Source organism: Nuphar pumila, chromosome 11, assembly GCF_984573655.1.
Source record: "Nuphar pumila chromosome 11, dmNupPumi1.hap1.1, whole genome shotgun sequence".
Lineage (NCBI taxonomy): Eukaryota > Viridiplantae > Streptophyta > Magnoliopsida > Nymphaeales > Nymphaeaceae > Nuphar > Nuphar pumila.
Window position 1 is genome coordinate 104,197,261 of NC_143259.1, and position 25,829 is coordinate 104,223,089.

General features: G+C 36.7%; 1 protein-coding gene across 1 annotated transcript in view; it reads left to right on the forward strand.

Moving 5' to 3' along the window:
* Positions 1 to 237: 237 nt before the first annotated feature.
* Positions 238 to 25,829, forward strand: part of LOC149822666 (uncharacterized) — a 142,134-nt gene continuing 116,542 nt past the window's right edge. The window contains exons 1-9 of the mRNA XM_089980338.1: positions 238 to 301; positions 2,438 to 2,596; positions 5,233 to 5,325; positions 6,586 to 6,700; positions 6,833 to 6,995; positions 11,747 to 11,918; positions 15,273 to 15,401; positions 15,514 to 16,125; positions 16,255 to 16,893. Of these exons, the coding sequence (XP_089836464.1) occupies positions 281 to 301; positions 2,438 to 2,596; positions 5,233 to 5,325; positions 6,586 to 6,700; positions 6,833 to 6,995; positions 11,747 to 11,918; positions 15,273 to 15,401; positions 15,514 to 16,125; positions 16,255 to 16,893 (2,103 nt within the window). The 5' untranslated portion in view covers positions 238 to 280. The remainder of the gene's footprint in view (positions 302 to 2,437; positions 2,597 to 5,232; positions 5,326 to 6,585; positions 6,701 to 6,832; positions 6,996 to 11,746; positions 11,919 to 15,272; positions 15,402 to 15,513; positions 16,126 to 16,254; positions 16,894 to 25,829) is intronic.

The following is a 25,829-nucleotide window of genomic DNA, read 5'->3' on the forward strand; positions in this document are numbered from 1 at the left end:
GTTCACACAATGAGCCAATTTCAACATGCTTCCACCATTGTTCATATGGGAGCAGTTTTGCGTATTGTTAAATATATCAAAACTTTTGTTTTTCAAGGAATTTTCTTGTCTGCTTATTCTTTAGCTTTACTTGCTTATACTGATGCTGATTGGAGAGGTGATTCAAATAATCGATAGTCAAGCACTGGTTTTTATGTATTTTTAGGTGACTCGTTAATTTTATGGAGGTGCAAGAAGCAACAAAAAGTTTCTCTCTTCAACCGAAACAGGATATCGAGCCATGACTACAACCACTATTGAGGTGGTCTAAGTAAGGAGATTATTGGCTGATATGGACAGTCACAGTACAGGAGCATCATGATTGTGTTGTGACAACAATAATTCTATCTATATTGCCCGTAATCGGACCTTCTACAAATGAACCAAACACATTGAGATGGATTGTGACTATGTACGAGAAAAATACCTACATGGCACTATTGATCTTTCCTACATTATTTCAGAATATCAATTGGCAAACTTCTTTATCAAACCTCTCACTGCTCCTAGATATTACTTTCTCTTGGACAAACTTTCGGTTATTCAACCGTAAGTTTGACGGTTAGTGTAAAAAATGTAAATGTATATATATATATATATATATATATGTTAGGTTAGTACCTAACTAGTAAATAGTAACTAAGTTAGCATAACTAGGTTAATTTCCTTTTTGTCTTCTTTTTATTTTTTTACCTTTATTTTTCATCTAAGCGAGACATTGGAGAGAGAGCCCAACGACTCTATTGGAGCCGTTAGGACCTCTCCTAGCGTCTCTCTTGGAGACTTTCTTTGTGTATATAAATAGGGGTGAAACCCCCTCTCAAATGTAAGCTTCCTTAAGGGTTGAAATTAATAAAAGTATTATTTTTCATTTCTTGTTCTTGTGCCCTTTAGTGGGTGTTTGTGATTGTACCCATTTGTGGTTCTTTGTGTGTATTCTTTTTGGTATTTTGGTAAAACACTTTTGAGTGTCCACTTTTGGTGATTTACTGAATATTTTCGGAGGAACTCATTTCCTTACATCCGCAGTCCATTCTCCGTTTTGTGTCCTCCATCCTTGCCCCAAATGAGGTGGGATCTGATGGATTTCCGTTTCCTCCCGGTCCATTGCTATCCCTAGTTTTGATCTTAGAAAACAAAAAGCAACATGAAAACAAGGTTGAAGAAGGGAGAAGGCCAAAAAATAGGGTAAATGGAAGTTGGCTTGTATGATACAATATGGCACACTCTTTTATCGTACTTTACTTTTCGATATAGACCAATAATCTTAATAAATATGATATAAGGTGTATATCGTATTGACTTATGTACCAATACTATGATACATCCTATCATATCCTATGATCACATAATATTGAGACTAGAGTTACCGGAAGCGCCTATACAGTAGAGGAAGCATGCTTCCCCGATACGCGTTTCGGAAGCGCGAAACATCGCGCTTCCGAAATGCGTGGTGAAGTGTCACTTTCTTTTGGGAAGCGCACTTCCCATGAATGGGAAGCGCACTTCCCATTTATGGGAAGCACACTTCCCCCTCGCTTCCCTCTTTTTTTCATTTAATTTTTATTTTTTTTCTTCTTTTTTCGCTTCCCCCTTGCTTCCTATGTCGCTTCCGAGACGGTTCGCGATTCACTACTAAGTCGTCCCACGCTTCCCGCTTCCTAAATTTTTGAAAGTGCCTCGCTTCCCGCTCCCGCTTCCATGATTGAGACCACTTTTTTTCTCTCTCTATATGTTTGATTGTGATGTGCTCTGGAAATTTGAATTGATATATTCAAGTTTATAAGACAACTTTCTTTATTGTTGCTATTTACAATTGAATGTACTCTCATGGATTATAAGCGAGAATGGGAAACCTTTCATGGTCAGTTGAATTCTTTTTGTACTAGCCTTCTTTATAAATTACATGCATTTATAGGATGCCTTTAAAGCTTTTGATGCTTATATGTGCATGCATGCATGTGTGTGTGTGTGCATTGGACGTTGGTAAATGTCAAAAAGATGTTTGAGCATGTGCTATTTGTTGTGTGTGCGTGCGTGCGTGCATGTGTGAAATTGCTTTGTGTGGTGCATGTCTCCTCTAGGGTGGAGGATCTGGCACTGAGTCCTTCATATATGAAGGAATTACTGTATAATTCTACCTCTGCATTTGTTTATAATGCATGTGTTGCCTTTTTCATTGTCCCATTTTTGAGAAAGTTATCTTGCCCTTTTCATGGAAGATTTCTAATTGCATACCTTTCTTGGCACGTCCTTTTGGTTTTCTAAAGAGGCTTTCCATTTTCTTCCCCTAATCTCCGTAGTTCTTCCAGTTGATTTGACTGTATTAATCACACTATAAAGATTTTGGACCTGCTTTCTGTTTTCATGAGGAAAATATTGACTTTGTTCATGGCAGGTTAACTGTGGAGCTAAGCTTGAGGATATGGAGCGGACTTCTGCATTTGTAGCTGACTTGTTAGTCTCTTTGAAAAATGAGGATCCTACTGTTGTAAAACAATCTATTGTTAGCGGCACACATTTGTTTTGCAGTGCCCTGCAAGAGATTGCACTGCAGGTTGATTTTGTAATCTTTAACATTTTATATTTGAAATGAAAGTTGGTTCTGTAAGAAACTTGGCAGTTTCCACCAGCTTGAGTTACTTCTGGTTTCATGTTACCCGCAGTTATAGTTTATACAGAAGACTTAGGTGGCATAGATAGTTAATGCTCAGAATCTTGGTAAATTTAGTGAAATAAATTGGAAATCCGCAAAACTAATATTCATTTTTGGCATTTCTAAAATCTCTTGTTCTAATTGTTGGCTTGCCTAAGAAATATGATACAGTTTGCAGTTTGGAATGCAGAATTAACCAAATTGTGCGTTACATATTGTTTTTTTAACCAATGGTTGTTGCACGAGTGTGATTGTTAAAATTGATAAGGCACAACAGTCATTTGTTCAAAGAGTTTAAGGGATCAGTGTTCTTTTACTTTCTACCATAGCTTTCCCAGCCGTTATTAATGGGGCAAAACAAAATGCTTATATCACGGTCTTGAAAGGGTTTATGATTACCATCACAAGTTTGAAAGGATTTAGTTAGAATCAGACTGCAAATATTTGCAACTGCTTCCTGAATTTAATGGTGTAAAAACTGTCTTGTTCATTTTCTCATGAATCTGTCATTCATTGAAGTATAGACCACCAATCCATTCCTCCCTGTTCTTTCAACTTCTGGCTGGTGTTTGGATTTGTTTCACTGGGTTCATCATTTAGTTTACTCCAAGCAAATGAAGACCAATCATCAAAGCCCCAGAAGTAATATTTTTTGTTAAGCCTTGTTTAAAGTTGTTAAGATGTTACTTGTTGGCATCATTTTTCACTATGAGAAAAGAAAAGAAAAAGCAAAGAGAAGGAAAAGTATTAAAGAAAATCTTTTGAATCTTCATTCGGATAATAAATTTTAATCCAGGTTGTATTTTTATTCCTAATAAACATTTTACAATGATAAGCAATTTGGTAAAGCTTTGTTGATTATCCCTCTTATGTAGATGAATATTACAAAAAAATCTTAATATTGAAAGACTTCTATAACATGCAACATCAACTTTAAACATAAATTTTAGGGAGTTAGTTTTGTGCTTGATGAACCTAACAAAAATGTATGATGAATTTGTGCTCTATCCAGTGTCCTTCCCTTGATTTATCACCACTCTGCCAAAATACTCTGATGTTCTTGCACCACATACCTATGCGAACATGTATCATCTGGGATAATTGTCATTGTTTTAAAAATGAAGTGTCTCTAATGATCATTAATATATATCTTTGTATATGGCTCTCTCACATGGACACAAATATGACATGGATATCTTACATGTGCCTGTTTATGTTCTCAGAAGCTGCATGTGTGTGCATGTGTTACCGATACATTTGTATCTATAAGTATCTTGTTTAAGACTCTCACTTTGTGTTGCACAACCAAGTCAAAGCTCCGTAACATTAAGGAATACAATTATGGTCGTATTAATGTTAGACTATAAAACATATAAAGCAAAGTAACCAAGATCAAGATCACGAAAGAAACTTGATGTCACAGATTCTTGGTTCAAAATCATTATATATATATCACTGAAGTTAGATTCTTCTTCAAAATGGTGAAAAATCAACAACCTATATTTCACAAAGATAAGCATCTCTTAAGGATAGTCCAAATCACTATTTTTTCAATCAAGTCAGCATGTGAAAATAGTAATTTGGTTATGCCAAACCTGATCCGACGGTTAGTTTCGACTTTCTTGGGACTCCAATATTTTAGATCCCATTTGTTACCTTCAAAAATCATGAAAGTCATGGATGCAAGTGTATTTTTGGCTTCATCTAAACCTCTAGATGTGTCTATCATAATTAAAAACATGTAATAGATTAGGTATTTTTCATGTTCAAATATGTTTTTTAGAGAGATAAAAAATCAAACTCATTGCAGTAAAACTTGGTTATAAAGATTCGCTTTTTTCTTTAAATTAATTCGATCCAAAGCATGTTTTTTTGTAAGTAAGACTGAAAAACGCTTATAGAGGTTTGGACTAAGCAAATAGCTACTGCAACTATGATTTCTTGATGGGGCCTAACACACAGACTTGCATGCATATATATATATATATTGCAAATTCTTATTGCATAATTTTCAATGCCAAGTGAAGAGCCATGATTAGTGAGGAAATCAAAGATAATTGTGTCGGTCAAATCATTTGTAGATAAGAAAAAAATCATAGTGAAAGTCTACATGTACGTATGTCAGCCAAAAACAATTTTCATATTTTGTTGTGCCTTTATTGTGTAGTTATATTCAAATGTATGTATGTATGCTCCGGTATTGAATTTTGGTGTGGTGTAATTCGTTTATTCATTGATTATGTAAGCTAGAACCAATTTTGTGTGTGTATTTTCACTTTAATTGTAAAATAGTATTTATGCTAATAACATATGTCCTACCTTTGATACTGGAACTAATCTTGGTCTCGTTTTACTGCATTATACAAGAATATTTCTTGCTAATTACATTACTTTTGGTTGGATGAAATTATGTTTTTACTTGTGTAGTTTCTTGGTGCAATATATAACAACCTTTTATTGCTTTTGATACAACTGTTGATTTGTTTTTGATACATTCTCTAGCTTATACTAATTCTGTTTATTTTAATAAATGCTAGTTTCTTCAATCCGGTGAAGTTGAGAAATATCTTCAAGAACTCTGGCTGGGGATTTCCAAGTTCAAGGATGCTGTTTTTCATATTTTTTTGGAGGTATGCTCCTCTGTTATCATTTGTTTTTCAATTATTTCCTCTCTTTTTTCCGATTATTTAATTTAAAGTTGGTTCCATGATGAGGTTATGGTATGTTGCCGATGTCTGCTTTCTTGTATCATTAATTTGTTGTAATATATGTGAGGAGGCTATACACATTGTTCATCTTACGAGTCTAAGCTAAAAGATGAACACATTGCACAGATTGCGACAAATGTTCAATATATACAAAAGAAATCTTAGAGTTTTAATTCACACATGCCACTTTCTGGGGACTCAGTTTTCGTACTCCAGTTTTTGTGAATGGAGGGGAGCTCTTGCTTTTGCCTTTACGTTTGTGTTTTTGTTGAAATGATATTGTCATTATAAATTCACCTTAGTTTGGTTCAATGAAACGTCCAAGGGCAGAAACTAACATGGGTTAACGAAATACCATTTAGGTTCAATTCTAAATAGCCAAACAATAATAATTTGATTGTGTTATATATATTTATATTTGTGAACACTGCTTCTATTGTTATTTATAAACATCAAATAAAGTCATTGAAATGGGGCTTCATCCTCTTATATTACAGTTACAGGTTGCAACTTATGTTAGAAAATTTCCTTTGAAATTAAACATGCTTATAAACTGAGGTCAACTTTGTTTTATTGTGTAAGGCTCTTTGTTGTGGTGGTTCATAAGTTAAACTGGCTGCCAATGCAAAACTTGCATCTGGGCTACTGCAACATTGAAAGCTTAATCATTTAGATTGCCTTGTCACTTGCTGTTGATACATCTTTCATAAGTTTCAAATTCTTTGAAGATTTGAATAGATCTATTCCCGTGGGACAGTTCTGTCAGTCTTCTTGAGTGTTTTTCATTTGTTTTGGTTTTAAAAGAATTTCTGGATGTTGTTTGGAATCATATTATGTTGCTACTCATTTCAATTTTCTTTCGCTTGTTTCTTACTGTTTTCCACTATAATGCGAGAAGTTGGGCACGTAACGTGCATACAACTGTTATGTTACTTTTCTTTTTAAGTTTCTAAATAAGAGGTTAAATGCCATGGGTCTTTACTGTATAAATTATTTTTCTTAACAATTAATGCTGTCATTTTCATGCTGGACTTTCTCGATCTTATTCATTGTTGCAATTATAATAATTACTCCATGTTTTGAATTGACTTGGCTGCTTGATTATCTATACTTTTTCAACAAAGACTACGAGTGTACTTCATGACTCACTTGTATTGTTTATTCTGGATTGTTGCCATGCAGCGTGGTTCAATCGGGCTAAGATTGGTAGCTATGAAATTTATTGAGATTTTTATTTTACTTTTCTCACCTGAGACAAATGGTTCTGAGGCGCCATCTCCACTTCAAATACGAGAAGGTATCAATTTGATAATTTTGATGTGGGTGCGAAACAGATTTCACCTATTGTTTTCAGTTATTAATATTTTGGAGCTCTTTAAATTTCAATAAGAAATATAATCCTCTTATCAGTGTCATTTTTTATTTACAGGGAAATCACAAAGGTTCAATATTTCATGGTTAAATGGAGAGCATCCGGTTCTTAATGTTGATATTTTAACTCAAGAAGCAGAGAAGCAGTTAACTCTTCTGCTGGACCAGCTTCACTCAACTAGTTTGCTTCGTGGTTCTGCCATAATTGCTCTTATTAACTGGTGAGTATGAAATTCCCCAAAAAATATTAAAATATAAATTGTGCTTGTCCCCGTCTTTTTGAGATTTTGTATTTTGTATTTTGACATTGCATTGTTTGGTGTCTTATGAGCATATGAACATGCTTATGAGAAGATGTATAACTGTGTGCATGTAATAGAGAATTCTTGTTTGTGAGCTGTTCAAATACTCTCAATAATTCCTGTTCCTTCTGTTTAACAAAAAAACAGTTTTATCTGAAATATAAGATTGCAAATACATGCTAGAAAATGCAAAGATCTTATCCTTTGAAGCTACACCTATGTAGGTGTCTTAATTTGCCATGATTCCTGACTAAAAGCTTCTTGGCCAAGGCTCCTTGGTCCAGGGGGAGATTTTTTCACTCAAGGCCTTGGTGAATATTTCTTCTTATTGAACTGGCTACCTCTAAGTTATGAGCACTTGGTGTCCCAGAAGTTGCCCCTGCGTTGTTCCTTTTAATGTCCATCAATATCTCCTATTGATCTTATTGGTAATGATTCAAAATGCACATTTGTTGTATAGTCACTGGATTCTCTTTTTTGTTATTTGGGTTGCGTTCTGGTTTTCATTCATCCCAATTGGATGTGAGCTTTTCTCTATGAACTATGCACTTAAAGGAAATGAGTGCCTCAACAAACTTAAAATTGGCCTTCTCCCTAGAACAACAGTTATCTGTTTAAAATTCAAGTAATCTTATATGTACATTTATCCAAGTGAAAGGTGTTAATACTCTAAGTGCACACTAATAATAACATACGCACTGGAAATAGATATAAATGTCACATGCCTATGTCCAACAACAAGCATAGATCTGTAAGACATGTATATGCAACGTATAATTTTCTTCCTCTGTGTGTGCATGTGTGTGTGCTGCGTGTGATCTTGCCTGCAGCATACATGTGTGTGTACAAACTAGATGCCAATTCTATTTAGGCCACTTTATAAACAATGCATATTATTGATACCAACATATTCATAACATTATAGGAAAATAAGTGCCATTTTGAATGATTGGAAATCATCATTGATAGGTTGGTTGTGGAATGCCTAACTTCAAACTCATTGTCTTTTTGCGATTTTTATGTTGAGAACTTGATATTCAGTTAGCCTTGTTGGTCTTTAGTCCGATTATCGATTCATATAGTCAGCCATTCTGCATTAGATGCAATGCAAGATATTCATGCTACACTTACTAAACAGGTTCCCTTGTTTTTCATGCATGCTCCTGCCTGCTCTCTCTCTCTCTCTCCATGCGTATACATGTATATACATACACATACATATTATTATATAAACATGTATATGTGTCTGTATGTATTATGTGCAAAGCTAAGTGGTCATTTGAGATAGTTTTATTTTGGTTTTGTCATGAAGAAACCTAAAACATCAGTGTGAAAGGGTGAGATGACAAATGGTGAGGGTGTAGGTCTGTATGAACTTTGAGGGAGATGGTAAGCTGAGACATGAAACTATGGTGTGAAACTAAGGAATGAATGGAGTAGGAATATGAAACTGACCTATGTACTCTACTAAATGTTGTTTGATGGTTCTGGTTTTCAACCTTGGTGTTCGAGTCACTTCTGGTGCTGATTGCACCTTAAAAAGGCAGCGAGGCAATGGTTTGGGGGTGCAGTAAGGTGTTGGAGATTCTGGTGCTAAACTATAGATTACAAAACGTGATATTTGTTAGATCTATCCATTTTACTGGGGTTATGAAGATCTTTATTTCATTGTTTTTTATCATCCCCTCCACCCTCTGTCGCTGTTGTGTGTTCTCATTTTTCTCCCACCACCACTCTCAGTTTCATGCAGCCTTGCTGTCTACATCAGGACATGCTGGTGCAGTCATTCAATGCACAATCAAGTCTGGCCCTCTTTTGATGAATGGTTCATTAAAACATTCATATAAAGAATGAAGTTCTTCGCAATAACATAATAAAAGTTTAGGAGTCCTGTCATCTGACTCAGTGGTTGTTCATTCTGTACCAATGGGGAGTAAGATTTTAAAGATTCTACCCCGCTTGTGTAATAACTAAACGGGACATATTCTTGCTAGGTCCAAGGGAGAACTAAGAAGGAACAGTTTATGCTGGAAATTGGGATCAAATGCGATGTTGAAGCCCATGAGGGCTCTTCCTTCCTGGTCAAGGGGAGCTTTGGATTGTCACCTAACATGGGATGACCACTGTTTGAAACCTGCAGGGGCATTCTTTGCCACAAGGTCAAGGCTGTGTGTACTCCCCAATGGGAGGACCTCAAGGGATTTACCAACTGGATGAGTGTTCCCTTGGTGTAGCCAAAAGAAAGAGAACAAACGTTGAAATCACCGACCCGACCCGACCCGCGGCGTACCGGTACCGCGTCCGGTAATCGCTCCTGTGTCGCCCGTGTCAACGCGGGTACGGCGAGCAATTTGCCGTGTTGCGGTGACAAAGTCTATGGGTATGAAGATTCTTTTACTTCAACATATTGGCAATGTAAATATATGGGCAACTGAATGCCTGCTTTTCTATTATGTTGGCCTCAAAATGATGTTTTAGTAATTGGCGAAGTTTGGTTTGTTACCAGGTTTATGCTTGAGCTTCTCCTAAATGAAATAGAGTTTGGTGTGTTACCAGTTCAAGCTTGAGCTTTTCCCAAATGAAATAGAATTAGTCCAGAGCTTTTCGATGGGTTTCTTAGTTGGCAAAGTAGATAGCTTTGCTTCTCTTCCATGTGATTTTTGTGGACAGTTGTCAAGTGTTCTGGTCTAGAACTCACTGTGGATCATATCTTTCTAGTAATTTATTGAGGTTTCAATTGTTGATCCATGCATTCAGCTGATCGTGTTTGTTTGCTAGTGTCATTTTGTGATATGTTTTTTTTGTCAAATTTCAGTTTACCTACCTCATTCTGCAGGCAATCTTGACATCTGTTGATATTTTTGCTTCAATATTTTGAAAAATATTCATACATTTTTATAAAATTCATAATCAAAATATCCAAGAACTTGTGATAAGGGAAATTTTATTATTTGTGCATGACCAGAAAAAGTTTTCGCATATTAGTATAGGGGATTCCAGTGGTTGTAAGAGGTGAAGAATGATTTGCCAAGTATTCTATCAGTATGACATGGGCCATGGATGTCTGTTGCAGCTGTTTCTGTGGAGTTATCTTTATCTTTTAGAAATGGCATGCTTGGGGATATGGTGCGGAAGTAGAATTGAGACTTGGAGTGATATGGGATACATGTGAATGATGATTGTATTATTATGCTTTTCAGTAAAGAGATCTTCAATATGAATGCTGTTGTAATTCTTCAAGAATTGTCCATCAATTTACACTCCAATATATTATTTTCTTGAAATGCCTTAGAGAAATTCACCATATTTTTGTAATATGCAACTCATAAGTTGTATTGCTTATCTCACGGTCTTTGTGTTGCACACTTTACACATGTTCAGTTATTGCAGCCATATAGAGACAATTCCTCCTCTAGCTTTAGAGATGGACTTTGACTTTCCCGCCTTGTGCATATACTTTTTGTTAACAAAGTTTGCCAAAGGCATATTCCTATGTATCTTCAGCAAGCTTACTGCTGCGATTTGCAGTGTGGATTGGGAGGTTTCAGTATCTGGTTATAGTTCATCTTGTTGATTGTGTGTGATATGTAAAGCTATGATGTTGATCACTTGTTCTTGTTATTGTGAATCTTGGGTCTTTTACTCTTCTGGGAGAGACCATGAGCAGAATTTGCAGAGGTGCATTTAAGGTTAGGGATGTCTAAAATCACCTCTTTTACTTAAAATATCCATAATTTTTATTTTGATGGCCTAATAATTTTTTGATCTCTAAAAACAAGAAGCAGGATGTTGTCACTTAGCCCCTTTCTTAGATTGAATGTAAAGTGATTTCACAATAATGACTCTGATAGTTGCTCTCGTATTAGAGTTCTATCAGCATTCCTATTGCATTATAATGCGATAGTAAGATTATTTTTTTATTCAGGTTGCAATTTACTCTGTCTTTGATACGCAGACTAAGCTTATAAAGGGAGAGTTATTAGTTCTTGTTATCTTTCCTGGATCAATTTCTCTTCTAATATTGTTTGATTTGTTATCAATGCTTTGTGGTTACAGATAGTTCACTAAATCTTGCTTTCCACTCGCAATTTCATGCCACGTTGGGATGATTGTATCTTTGTGTTAACTTTTTAAAATTGTTCTCGCAAATTTGTGCAGTCAAGGGTAGTTTGTATGTGTGTTGGCTTCTTCCACAATTTATCAATGGTATCTGAATTTTCCCCACATTATCCAGATTTTTTCTGAGTTTACTTGCTGATGAAACTTACAATAGCAGTCAATCACAGGATTGTTAATTGTTGTGATATGGTAGCTTAATCATACACAACTGTGTTTTGTGATTGTATAAGTCTGTAAGCCTTGTGAGGAAAAAGCTGAGCCTAGTTCATTTTGGTTGGCAGTATATGACATGCCATTTATCTGTCCATGAAAATTTGAGATGTCTCTTTCTGTGTGTTTGCATTTTGACCAGGATTCACTCTTCTTAACCAAATAGTGTTAGAATGTTCAAAAGTCTTCAATAATTTGGACTTATCTCTAGTTTGTATAACTGTTGGTGGTTTGTGTAGTAAGGAAATGTTGTTATTACATCATTAGTTCCCTCTTATTTTTTTTAAAAGATGCAGAGAACTTTTTTTCATTTTTTCTGTAACACTGTTCTTTCATTTCAGCCTTGCAGCCATCGCAAGAAAAAGGCCTTTATATTATAACCACATTCTCTCTGCATTGGTCAGTTTCAATCCTAATATTGAGTCTGATGGAAATCATGTCGTCAGTATCCAGTATTCACTAAGAACTGCCTTCTTGAGCTTCTTGAAGTGCACAGATGTGGCCATGATTGCAGTTTAGTTCTTTCCCCTTCAAAATAAGCTCTTATTGTGAATTTTTGTTTTGGATAGAATGGGTTCTCATTCTTAATGTTATTAATCATTTCTTGCATTATTTGTCTTCATTCTTAGTAGTTAGTACATGTTGGTAATGCTACTGTAGGTCATTGAAATCATCTCGTTATGTAGTTGAACATTAATTTCTCATGGTTTATGAAGATTCTTTTGCTTGCATTTATTCTGGATTTTCAGCCTAGGGGTGTAGTTATCCTAAGTTATCTAAAATCTTTTCATTATTTGTATTCCTTAATACACAGCCTAGGGCTGCTCTCCACGTGTGATTGTTGGAGATGGTCTATGGTGTCTTACAATGTGTTGTTAAGAGAGAGAGAGAGGTGTTATGAAGATGGTGTGATGTAAGGTATAAGGTTTTAGTAGCAGGTGCTAGTGTTAAAACCAAGTGAGGTAGTAATCAGACTTGTAGATCCAATTCAAATGCAGATTTATTTTTAAAATATGTTTTGCTTTTATTTTTGACAAAGTTTTCCTGGTTTTCGGCTTTTTTGTTCAGCTTGTTTGTTGGGTTCTTTACAAGGAGAGTTTGTGGCGTGGAATGGGAGCTGTTGGTGAATGAGTGCCACAATCATTCGGATTGTGCATAAAAGCAAGTCGTGCATGGAATGGAAACAAAATCACTACCATGTCTGTGCATATTGGGATCTCTTATGATCTAAAGTTACAAAGAACATGCCGGAGTCTAACATGGAACAAATAAACTTTCATCCCTTTGAACTACTGAAAAGTGAAAACATAAGTGTTTTATTGTGATTGTGAACTTCATCTTAAATTGCTAACGTTACAGGTTTTACATGCATGCAAATCATTTTGAGATGGTGATCCCTGAGTTTGGTGGTTATCTGGCTTCAAATTGGACATGTTACTGAATGGAGACGAGAGATGTATGATAATAGTTTGGTGGTTACCACCTACATGTTGACAGACATATGGATGTCCATGTGGGTGTTCACATTGTCTTTCATGAAAGACAGAATTTTGAATTCAGTTTTTAAGATTTTTGTCCTACAGCTTTGTTGTGCATGACACTGGGCCAAAACAGTGATGCTTAAGTGAAATTTTGCGTAAATTTTATATAGAACTCAAAAATTTGAATCCATATTCAAGTACCTGATCGATTTCTCTTCTATTAATGAATTATTTCTTTGTACTCAGCCTTCCATTTCTGCATCTATGTGCATTGCACGTGAATTCCACTAGTCTTTATCTATTTTTTTATGATCTTGATTACTTATTTTGCATTCAATTGTTTCATTTTCTTTTAAAATTTATCATTGATTACATCACATTTCAATTTCAATATAATTTTATTATTTGTTATTTTCAATTACACTGATTTCAAATTATGCTCAAGAGTTGGCACTTTAGAATTTAGATGGTAATTGTGTTTTACTGCTTTAGGTTAAGAAATACAAAAACACATGCATACATACACACATCCATTTCCCCATGTCCTAATTTTTGAAAATTTGCGTGTTGTACTAAGTGTTGTTAAGGATAGAAGACGTGAGGGTATTCTGGTCATAATAGGAGTTCTAGTCATAACAGGAACCCACCTTGTGGGTATTTTAGTCATATTGTAGGACCAGTTTTAGTCCAACTCAAATCTTGTAAAATAGTCCTGATGTAACACAATATCTATATTGTTTTCTATATAAGCATAACTGGGGATGTCCTCTCATCTGTGCTATCGCATACCGTTGCCACAATGCCAATACCGTTGTCCATCGTATGACATGCTACCACTGCACGCCACCAATAGCCCGACACTTACTGCCTGCTGCCACGTCCTTTGCCATCAACACATTGTCACACCAATGCCGGCACCGTTATCCATCGCATGACATGATACCACCACGTGCCACCTATAGCCTAACGAATACCGTCGCTACTACATCCGATGCATTCCCCACTCAATGGTGCTCAACACCGCTCTTGCCACATTCCAACTCTTGCACAACCCAAGACAGTACACACACAACTCTTGCCCAACGCCGGCCATCTACCTGAACACCGAGTGCCTTTCTAACACCCGCACGGCAGGTTAATGGCAAAACTTTCAACATAAAATACTGGAGACAATAAGCATTTGGATCTGGACCAACAGCTCCATTCGCATATCCAGTACAACCTTGCATCTCAATATTGATCACTTGATTGAGTTAGTAACTTGGATGCAGGGAAACCTACACATTTTTGTAGAATTTTGAAAAGAAATTTAATTTCATTGAGAAACAAGAAGCAAAAAAGAATAGTGAGATTGGTTATTCAGTTTGAATATATGATTTGCAAAAGCACTTTAAACAAATATATAGATATGAGGATTAAGTAATGCCTTAAGAATGAAGATCCGTCGTTCTAGAGCTTAGTGATGACTGGAGATCAATTTTTTGAAAGCGATAACAGGAATTCATTGACATAAGCTTTATATGTAGTTTTGCATGAACAATCCAAGCATTTTCAGATATGAATCACTTTTCAAGAAAGGGATATATAAGATATTGGCTGAAATTTTGTTGGGTCTAAGGATTGTGTTATAGACATCTTTATGAATGGACTCTCAAAAATGGAAGAGAAGAAATTTTCACATTCAAGTTACACATGTTTAAGCGCGATGCACTTTTTGAAAGAAAGAGTTAAGTATAACTATTCAGGTGTACTACATAATTTGAAGCATGTTTTTGTTCGTAATTTTAAGGGTAAGCATGCTATACTGCTCTATGTTTTACTTGTTTACTTTTGTCTTTTATATCATGTTTCTTCCCCCCCAACTTCAGATTTGTCCTGTGATACACTTAGTAATCTTTGTAGTTTTTTATCCTTTCTAAGTAGGAGTAACATACATGCAAAGCATATTTCTTTTGATAGACAAAGAGGTATTCCATGTGAATCCTTTTGTCATATGATTGTTTAGCCTTTTATGATTTATTGTAGATTCAGTTGCGATTCTCACAATTTTAGATATTGTGCATTCTATTATTCTTGATAATGTGCTTACTATCTATTTTGTGTTTGGGTTCAATGTTGACCTTTGGTCTTTGTAATATGTTGTGGTTGTCATGTGGGTTTCTATATTTTACTTTAACCTTTTCTTCATCCTTTGGATATTAGTTTTCATCTTTTTCCTTGTTTTGTTTAGGTTCCTTTCTTTTCTCTGGACAACTTACATGCCGTGCTTCGTGTCATTTTCCTGTCAACAATGATACTAAATATGACATTTTCTTTTCACTTTCATTTGGTGCTTGGAAGGAGTGAGTTACTTAAATACCTATTGTGTGTGTGTGTTTTTGTCTAGTCACGTGATCGGCTCCTTGGAGTTTTACGAGGAATGAATGCTGCGGAAGCAGCTGATCAAGTTATTCGGCACATTGAGAAAATGACAAGAAATAGTGAACGAGTATTTGGTGATGCTCGATACACTAAGGTAATTTAGTTTGTTTCTGCATCTACTATGGATTTCATGTTTGTTTTATTGGATGGCATTATAGTTTAGTTGTCTTTGTCACACCTTGAAGCCTGTATGTTTGTTACTTTAGGAGGAGCAACTGTCTAACCAGATGTCAGTTTCTGGGGATTTAAATCGGAAGCTATCAATAATTCATGACAATGGAAGAGCAGCTATTCCTGAGGATACTTTTCCCAAGCGAGCACGCCTAAATCCTGTCGTGTCGTCGGTTAAGCCTGTCCAATCAGCTAGTGGTTTAGCATCAGATGTTGGTTCAACAGAGGGACACACAGACTCTATTTTTCTCAACAGTGATATGACACCAGTTGAACAAATGATTGCTCTGATAGGTGCTTTGTTGGCTGAAGGAGACAAGGGTGCAAAATCATTGGAAATTCTAATCTCAAATTTTCATCCTGACCTGTTAGCTGATATAGTTATGACTAATATGAAGTTCCTTCCAAAGAGCCCTCCTCCCTTATCTGGGATGCTTGGGCCCGCTTCAACAACTTCACAGAGCTCTCTGTCCGGTATACCGCAAAAGGTTCTATCTTCTACTGCTGCAACAGTGTTTGCTCAGAGTTCAGGTTTTCCATCTCAGATCACATCTTCATTGTCTGCTCCAAACGACATTAGTTTGTCTACATTGGATGACTTACCGGCTACCAGCATTCTTACAGATGTCAAGCGTGACCCAAGAAGGGTAGACTATGATTTGAGATCCCTGTGACCTCATTTATAATAGCTTTCACATATAATTTTATGTGTACATTTGTCATATTTCAAATTGCTTTGGTAAAAACTGAACATGGGACACAATTGACATGTTTAGGACCCTCGTCGCCTGGACCCAAGACGTGCTGCAACACCTACTGGTGCCCAATTGGCACCAATCAAGGTGGAGGATGCTGGTGGCATACAAAGTGGTTCTGATGGTTTTGAATCTTTTGATTCATCTGCTACTACTAGACCTTATTTGCATGTTGTTACTGCAAAGGTCGAAGTGGCAGCAGTTCCTGTGACGTATAAGACAGGGGCTGTAGTTTCAGAAAGCAATGTGATACCTGCTGCTGGCACAGTTAGCACTGAAATATCTGAGGCACAAGAAGAATCTTCTGACACAGAGAAAGCAGCTGAAATTCACATGCCACAAGATAATGATGTTCCTTCTGAGCCCCTTGTTGAGCTTGAGGAGCAAACTTCAGCATCGATGGAGACTACAACGTTAGAGACTGTTGATGCTTCTTATTCTCATGAATCTGATCAGTGTTCTTCAGCAGTCTCAAGCTCCACCACCTCAGAAGATTCCATTGGAAATTTGATAATACCCCCATTTGTGGAGTTATCTAATGGAGAACAGGAATCCTTGGGAAAATCAGCAGTTACACGAATTATTGAGTCTTACAGCCAAATCCATGCTGCAGGGGGTAATCATGTTCGTCTTGCATTGCTTGCTCGCTTGGTTGCTGAAGTAAGGACCCTTGTCAATCAAGATCTTGACCTAAAAAAATTCAATGTTGTATTATTCTGGATGAAATCCTAAACATGTGGCTTGTTGTAAGCCACATGGATGTTCAAATATATTTCACATCAGTATGCAGAAGCTATTCGTTCACTTGTAAACTAATACCTGCTATGCCATGTCTGGTACTTGTTCACACCTTGCTTGATGATGATAATTGGACACATTATGGTTTTCCTAATTGGCTGTGATGTGGATCTCTATTTTGGTCCCTTCATTCTCAAGAACCTTGTCTCCTATTGCTTGGCATACACGCAAATTAAAAATGCTACAGCAGCAATAAAGTGGCCCCCCCTCAAACTTTACGGGGGAAGGACGGAAAGTTTGCCGAGAAGAAACATGAACCGAGGAGCTGGAAGAGCTTTGGTGAAGAAGTCTGCCAACTGATATTCTGAAGTGACGTATGGCAGAGCAATAGTTCCTCGTAAAAATTCGTCACGAACATAGTGGCAATCCATTTCGATATGCTTCGTACGTTCATGAAAAGTATGATTGCTTGCGATATAGATGGCACTCTTATTGTCGCAACACAGCTTGGAGGCTTCAGTAATATCAACTCCCATATCTTTAAGCAAACTGCGAAGCCATACAAGTTCCATTGTTGTGGTTGCCATTGCCCGGTACTCAGCTTCAGTGGATGAGAGTGAAACTTTCTGCTGCTTCTTGCATCGCCAGGCAATCAATGAGTCCCCTAAAAAGACACAAAAACCAGTAGTTGAGACTCGATCATTGGGATTACCTCCCCAATCTGCATCAGTATAAGCAAGAAGATTCAAAGGGGAAGAGGAGGATAGAAATAACCCTTTATTGATGGTATTCCGAATATAGCGAATGATTCGGAGAACCGCACTCATATGCACGGTTGTAGGAGCATGCTGAAATTGACTGACTGAGTGAACCGCATGAGTGATATCTGGTCTGGTGATGGTTAAATATGTAAGAGACCCAATGAGTTGTCGGTACGGTGTAGGATCTTCCAGAAGAACCCCATCTTCTAACCGTAACTTGGCATTAATAACCTCGGGAGTCTCTACCTTCTTATCATCAGAAATCCCAGACTTAGAACATATATCTGCAGCAAGCTTCATCTGTGACAAAATATATCCTCTAGGAGAATATGCAACCTCAATTCCAAGAAAATATCTGAGAAAACCTAAATCAGACATATCAAAATTATCTTTTAACATATTTTTAACATTAATAATACTACTTTGATCATTTCCAGTGATAATCATATCATCAACATAAAGCAACAAAATTACGATACTAGAACCTGCATTTTTAACAAAAAGAGCAGTGTCAGTATAACAAGAATGAAATCCTAATTTTATCATGATATCACTAAAACGATCATACCAAGCCTTAGGAGCTTGTTTAAGACCATATAATGCCTTTAAAAGCCGAAGTGTTTGACCTTGCTTAATATTTATTCCGGGTGGTGGATCCATATAAACTTCTTCACTTAAACTTCCATTTAAAAAAGCATTTTTTACGTCAAGTTGATAAATAGGCCATTTTTTGGTTGATGCGACAGCTATTAAGGTTCTGACACTTGTCATACGAGCTACGGGGGTGAATGTTTCTTCGTAATCAATACCATATTCTTGGGAATATCCCTTAGCAACCAATCTTGCTTTATATCGTTCCAACGAGCCATCGCTTTTAGTTTTAACTTTGAAGACCCAGCGACAACCAATAGGTTTTTTGTGTGAGGGTAGATCAACTACTTCCCAAGTATCGGCCTTTTTTAAAGCATTTAGTTCAACTTGCATTGCTTCAACCCAATGAGGTATAAATTTAGCTTGATTATAGTGGGTTGGTTCAAAATAAGAGTGTAGAGTTATCAAACATGCCCGATAGTTGGGAGTTAAAGAGTCATAGGAGACAAACCTATTTGGGGGTATTGATATTCTAGAAGAATGCCTAACTTGTGGTTCCTCAATGGATTCGGAAATTTGAGAGTATTTTTCGAGGGCACTAATAGGTTTTTCTTGATTTCTTCTTGAGTAAACATTTATATTGGCATTGCTATCATGAACATTTGTATTGGCATTATTATCATTTGAGAGTGTTATGTCAAGAGGGGATACCTCGTGAGTGTCATCTATGTTTTCAAGAGAATCTTCTTGTATGTCATCAATAAGATCATATAAGAATACATAATCAATTTCATTTGTCTCTTCTATTTTATCAAAACCGTTTTCGTCTTCGAGAAATGTTACATCTTTTGAAACATATAGTTTATCATTCTTAAAATCATAACATCTATACCCTTTTTGATTTTCACCATATCCAAAAAATACACATTCAATTGCTTTGGGAGATAACTTGTCCCTTTTATGTAGTAGGACAAAACATTTGCAACCAAAAATACGAAGTCGATTAAAATCGGGTGAAAACTTAAAGAGTTTCTCATAGGGAGAAGCATTTTTTAACTTAGAAGAGGGCATTCTATTGATTAGATAGGTTGAGGTAAGAACGGCTTCCGCCCAAAATTTTTTTGGAATATTTCTAGACACAAGCAATGTTCTAGCGGTTTCTATAATGTGCCTATGTTTCCTTTCCGCTAGGCCATTTTGTTGAGGAGTCCTAGGACATGACTTTTGATGACAAATGCCATTTTGGCTTAAATAGTTTTGGAATTCATGAGATAAGTATTCACCACCGGAATCGGATCTTAAAATAGATATGTTACTTTGAAATTGATTTTGAACCTTTTTATGAAAATCTTTAAAGAAAGTAAATACTTCCGACTTATGACTAAGGAAATAAATCCAAACATACCGAGTAAAGTCATCAACAAACGTAACATAATATGAATAACCCCCTTTAGACATAACCGGAGAAGGACCCCAAACATCCGAATGCACCAATTCAAAAGGCCTTGATGAGAAAAAAGATCTAGTTGGAAAAGGAATAGACTTCATTTTTCCAAAAATGCAATCTTTGCAATTAATTTCTTTTTCCTTACAAAATTTGTTTCCAAAAGGAAAGAGATACATTTTGGAATAACTTGGATGACCAAGTCTTTTATGCCAAGTTTCCATATTTTTTCTTGGACATAAGAACAAAAAAAGTTTGTAGGGAGATCAAGATGGTCCATATAATAGAGGTCTCCCTTTCTATGGCCTTGCCCAATCCGCTTCCCGGACCGGAGATCCTGCACAAAGCAACCATTAGATGAGAAAGATATTTCACATCCATGGTCGGCAATTTGAGAAACCGAAAAAAGGTTTAAATTTAATTTGGGAACAACTCTTACTTTTGGAACACAAAAATTTTGAGAATCTTTAAAAGAGCCAATACTTGAAATTTTCAAAAAAGTTCCATCGGCCGTTGAGACACAAGAGTCCTTTGAATTGATGCAAACATCACTAAGTGCATTCTCATGAGGGGTCATATGAAAAGAAGCTCCGGAATCAAGGATCCAAGAATACGTACCGGGTGATGATGTCGAAGCAATGGCCGCACCCGATGTGGAGGAAGAAACTTTAAGCATTTGTTGGAGAGCCATAGATATTTGTCCAAGAGTTTCTTTAATGTCATTGTTTTTGCCTTCATCTTCTTTGGAGGTGGTTTCTTCAAGAGAGGCTACTTTAGGCTTGAAGGCTCCCATAAGCTTTGGACAAACGGGTCTAATGTGACCCGGCTCATTGCAATAATGACAAACAATCATTTTTCTTCCTCCATTGTAGTTCCCTTGTTTCCCAAAATGAGGAGGCTTATAGGTTCTAACATTGTTACCCGGTTTGGATACGGCAAGGACTTCATCAACATGCTTACTCATGCCAAGCCTTGTCTCCTCTTGAGTGATTTCGGCAATAGCATCCTCAATAGGAGGAAAAATAGATCTATGGAGAAGTGAGGATCTCACTTGCTCAAATTCGGGGCGTAGCCCAAAAAGAAATTGAAACAATCGCTCTTGTTCCATTTGTTTTTGTCTTAAATCAACATCTTCCATAGAAACCCACTTTGGCTCTAAAAGAGCCAATTCATCCCATAGTGGGTTAAGGGCACTATAGTAGTCTTGAATGCTAGAATCACCTTGCTTGGTGGTTCTAACTTTTTCTTGCAAGAAGTATGCTCTTGCAAGATCCTTTTGGGTATACATACCCCTCATAAAGGACCAAGCCTCATTGGCTCGACGAAATTTAGCTATATTAGCACATACCTTAAGCTTCACATTGTTCATAAACCACGCAAGGATTTTTGCGTGATTGCTTTCCCAATCTTCTACTTCCTTTTGATGATTTTCAATGGCCTTGAGACGAGCATCTCCCTCAAGAGCTTTTTCTTGGTCTTCTTCCATTTTTGTGAGCATAAGCTTCGGTTCCGGAACGGTCCCCATGACATAACCCCAAAGCTTCTTCCCTTTGAGATTATTCTCCATTGCCGATGCCCACATCATATAGTTCTTTCCATTGAGTTTGAAAGAAAGATCAATCTTTGTCTCCATGATGTTGCCAAGAAGTGAGAAGATGTCCACCAAAATAAGAGATACACGAACCACACCTTTCCTTCAAGAATCGAGTGGCTCTGATACCATGTAATGAGATATTGCGGAAATATAAAGGGTGCATACAAGCACATACAACAATGAAAAAGAGAAAATATCACAAGTCCACGAAGGGACAATACAAGCACAAGCCTTTAAGAAGGCAACAATATACAAAGCCTCTTATTGAAAAGAGAGAGGAGCTCTCCAAGATGAAAATACACAAGGGGATCACCCCTATTTATACAAGAGAAGGAGGAGGAAAAAGGAGGGCCAAAGGGCCTCAAAAGGAGAGCCAAAAGGGGGCTCCCATAGAGTCGTTGGGAGCCCCCAACGGTCACAAATGTGACCGTTGGGGGCTCCAACGACTTCTATGTTGGAGCCCCTTTTGGTCCTCAAAAATAATAAAAAGAAAAGTAAAAAAATAAATAATAAAAATTACATTTGATCAAAAAAGGAAAAAATAGTTGTTTTCTAAAACAACTGTGAAATTACAAAAATACCCCTATCGGGTATTGATGTAATAAACAGAATATATATATATATATATATGTATATATATATATATAATAGGTACATTTTAACAGTTCCCCCTTGTAAATCCTCAAGCTTGAGAGTCTCAAGCATTTGCTTCCATTTTATGAAATACATGCATTATTGCATGTTTATTATTTATACGCTTTTTGCGTATTTTGTAAGTGTTGTGAGAGTGCTTTCGTGCACTTCTTTTATAAAGTATTTATGCTTGTATGCGTATTGTCTCTTTGTAGACAATTTCACATGGGATCAGAGCTCGGTTGGTGATTGAAGATCGTGGGATTCTCCTTTTTTCGAGTGCCTCGAAAACCGTGCCTTCGGATCTTTAGAGATTAAAGTGGTGGATCTTGCTTCTCAAATATTTTAGAAGGATCTTGTGCAAGCTAGAAGTTGAAACATTGTGTTGGTATGCCCTTTTTCTCCTTCTCTTTATGCATTAATGGGTGAAAAAGAGTCTCACTTTGCCCTTGGCTTCAAGTTGAATGGGTCCAACTATTATATTTGGGCCGGGAACATGGAGGCTCACATAAAATGAAAAGGATTGTGGGGTTATGTGAAAGGCACAATTCCGGAACCGGAACCCAAAATAACCGTAATGGACGGAAGTGAAATCAAGATTCTTGAGGGAGAGGAAAGGATCAAAGCTCTTGAAGAATACTCCAAGAAGCACGACGAATGGGAAATGAAGAACTTCAAGATTCTTTCTTGGTTCTTCTCATCCGTCGAAACAAAGATTAATGCCAACATTATCAAGTTCAAAAAAGCATCGAAAACTTGGCATTATCTCGAGAAAATGTATACATCAAGAGATCTATCCCATAAGTATTACCTTCAAAAGAAGGCCCTCTCCCTTACTCAAGGTGAAATGTCTATTAGGGAATATTTTGCCGACCTTTCCTCTATTTGGGATGAGCTCTTTATGCTTGAACCAAAATGGAGTTGAGAGGCAATTGAACTCTGCCACAAGCAACTTGAAGAAGATCGGTTCTTCAATTTTTTGAATGGGTTAAAATCGGAATTTGAGCAAATAAGGTCATCACTTCTATCCTCATTTACTCCTCCTTCTCTTGAAGATGTTCTCACCAAATTAAGTGGTGAGGAGACTCGTATGAATTTATGTAAACGAGGATCAAATGTTCTTGTGGTTCCTTGTAATCATGAAGAAAACAATGAGGTCAATGCCGTATCCAGTGTTGTGAGAGGCGTACGCCTCAGAGGCGAGGCGCACGCTCAAAGTACTGAGGTGTTGCTGTGATGCACCCCTCATCAACCTCCGACCAGTTGTGACCACCGACCATCGGAGTTGCTGTGCTGCAGCTGCTGCTCAATCTTCTCCGACCACCCGACGATCGCATATCCCTCGCTTCCGTACCAGCTGGGCGGGTGGTCCTTCTCTTACTGCCTCTTCTCCCATCGCTTCACTTCCATTCTAGTTGTGAGAGGCGTACGCCTCAGTACCTGAGGCGTACGCCTCAGAGGCGAAGCGCAGGCTCAACGCCTCACTTCGCCTCATCGCATTTAACAACCTTGGCCGTATCAAGACCCAGAAATAATGTAAAGACCTATCGTCCTCCTCATTTTAAATTCCAAAATCAAGGAGGAGATGGTGGATAAAGAGGAAAGAGGGACTATAGCAAGACTATTTGTCATTTTTGTAAAGAACCGGGGCATATCAAGCCCGTATGTCCCAAATGGAAGAAGCTTCTCGCTATGGCCACCACCGGTGTACCACAAAAGGAAGAGGCATCATCAAGTGGGTCACTCTCGTTGAATCAAATAATGGAAGCCCTTCAACCTCTTCTCAAGGGAGCTACATCTGGTGCCGCCGTGCTTACTTCTTCCATTCCAGGTAAAGTCTCTTGGCTTTTGGACTCATGTGCATCTTTTCATATGTCCCCAAACATGTTTTCACTTTCTGATTATTCAAAAAATGTTTCTCCATCCTTTGTTTCCATTGCGGATGGAACCTCTCTTGAAATTAAAGGAATAGGTAATTTTGAAACTCAAGATTTTTTTATTCCAAAAATTAGATTTATACCTAAACTTAACTTAAACCTTCTCTCTGTTTCTCAACTCTCGGACCATGGTTGCGATATTAAATTTTCATGTGATAAATGTTTAATACAGGATCGCCGGTCCGGGAAATTGATTGGGGAAGGCTTTAGAAAATGAGACTTATACTATATGGAATCTCTTAAAGTTCCAAAATCTTTTTGTAATGTTGCCCGAAACAAAGATATAAATGTGTGGCACAAATGACTTGGTCATCCTAATATCATCAAGTTATCTTATTTGCATTTTGCAAAGGACCTATGTAAAAGTTCTTTTTCTTGTAATGACTGTATTCTCAGAAAAATGCAAAGTTTACCTTTTGAGCAAAGAACGATGTTTTCATCTAATCCCTTTGAAATTGTTCATTCCGATGTTTGGGGACCCGCACCTGTTGTCTCAAAAGGAGGCTTTTCTTATTATGTTATTTTTGTGGATGATTTCTCTACATATTCATGAATCTTTTTTCTCAAATTCAAACATGAAGTTTTTTCGTGCTTTAGAACCTTCTATTCAATGATCAAGAATCAGTTTAACAGTAACATAAAGATTTTTAGAAGTGATTCTGGAGGAGAATATCTCTCCAACCAATTTAAAATATATCTTGAAGATCACAGAATCATTCACCAAAGATCTTGTCCTAAAACCCCTCAACAGAATGGGTTGGCCGAAAGAAAACATAGGCATATCATTGAAACCACTAGAACCCTTCTTATTTTCCCAAACATCCCTAAAAATTTTTGGGCTGAAGTAGCTCTTGCTTCTGTTTATCTAATAAATTGCTTACCTTCTAAGATATTAGGGAAAATATCCCCTTTTGAGATTTTATATAATCTCGAACGTGATTATAATAGGATACGAGTCTTCGGGTGTAAGTGTTTCATACTTACGGATAAGAATGACAAACTCTCTCCCAAAGCTATCCCCTGCGCTTTTCTTGGATATTCTGAAACTCAAAAAAGATTTCGTTGTTATGATCTTCGAGAAGATAAGTTATATGTCTCTAGAAATGTAACCTTTTTGGAAAATGAAAGTGGATTTGAAAAAAATGTTTCTCAACAAGAAAATTTTGATTACTCCTTCCTTTTTTGACTTATTATCTAGTAATGATGATATATCTAGTGATGATGATGTATCATCAAACCTGTAATGAAAAGAGGCGGAAGCACCAATAGAGCGAAAGACACTCTTTAAGAGTGACCACAAGAGCCAAGAACACAAGCACTAAAAGTGCACACACAAAACTCTCAAAAGTAGAAAATGGCTTAAAGTCATAAGTTGGATATTATTGAAGAAAGGAAAAGAAGGGTGAAAACCCAATACATTTACAAGGGGGAGTCTCCTCTATATATAGAGGAGGAGAGCATAAAGGAGGACCATAAAGGGGGCTCCCTTCTAGTCGTTGGGAGCCCCAACGGTCATAAATATGACTCTTGGGGCTCCAACGACTAGATAGGTGGGGCCCCTTATGGTCCTAAAAAGTAGAAACTGAAAAAGTAAAAAGGAAAAAGAAAAAGGGGAAAAAGAAAGAAAAAAGAAAAAAGTAAAAAAAGAAAAGGTACAAGTGGAATTACCAAAACACCCCTATCGGGTTTTTGGTTTATATAAAACAAAAAAATATATTATGTATATATACATATATACGTATATATACTTATATATATATACGAATGTATATATATAAGTATATGTATATATATATTTATATATACATAATTTAACAAAACCATGATAAGGAAATTGAGGGTAATGTTGAAGAACATAACCAACAAGATGGCAGGATTTCAAGTGATCAAATAACCTA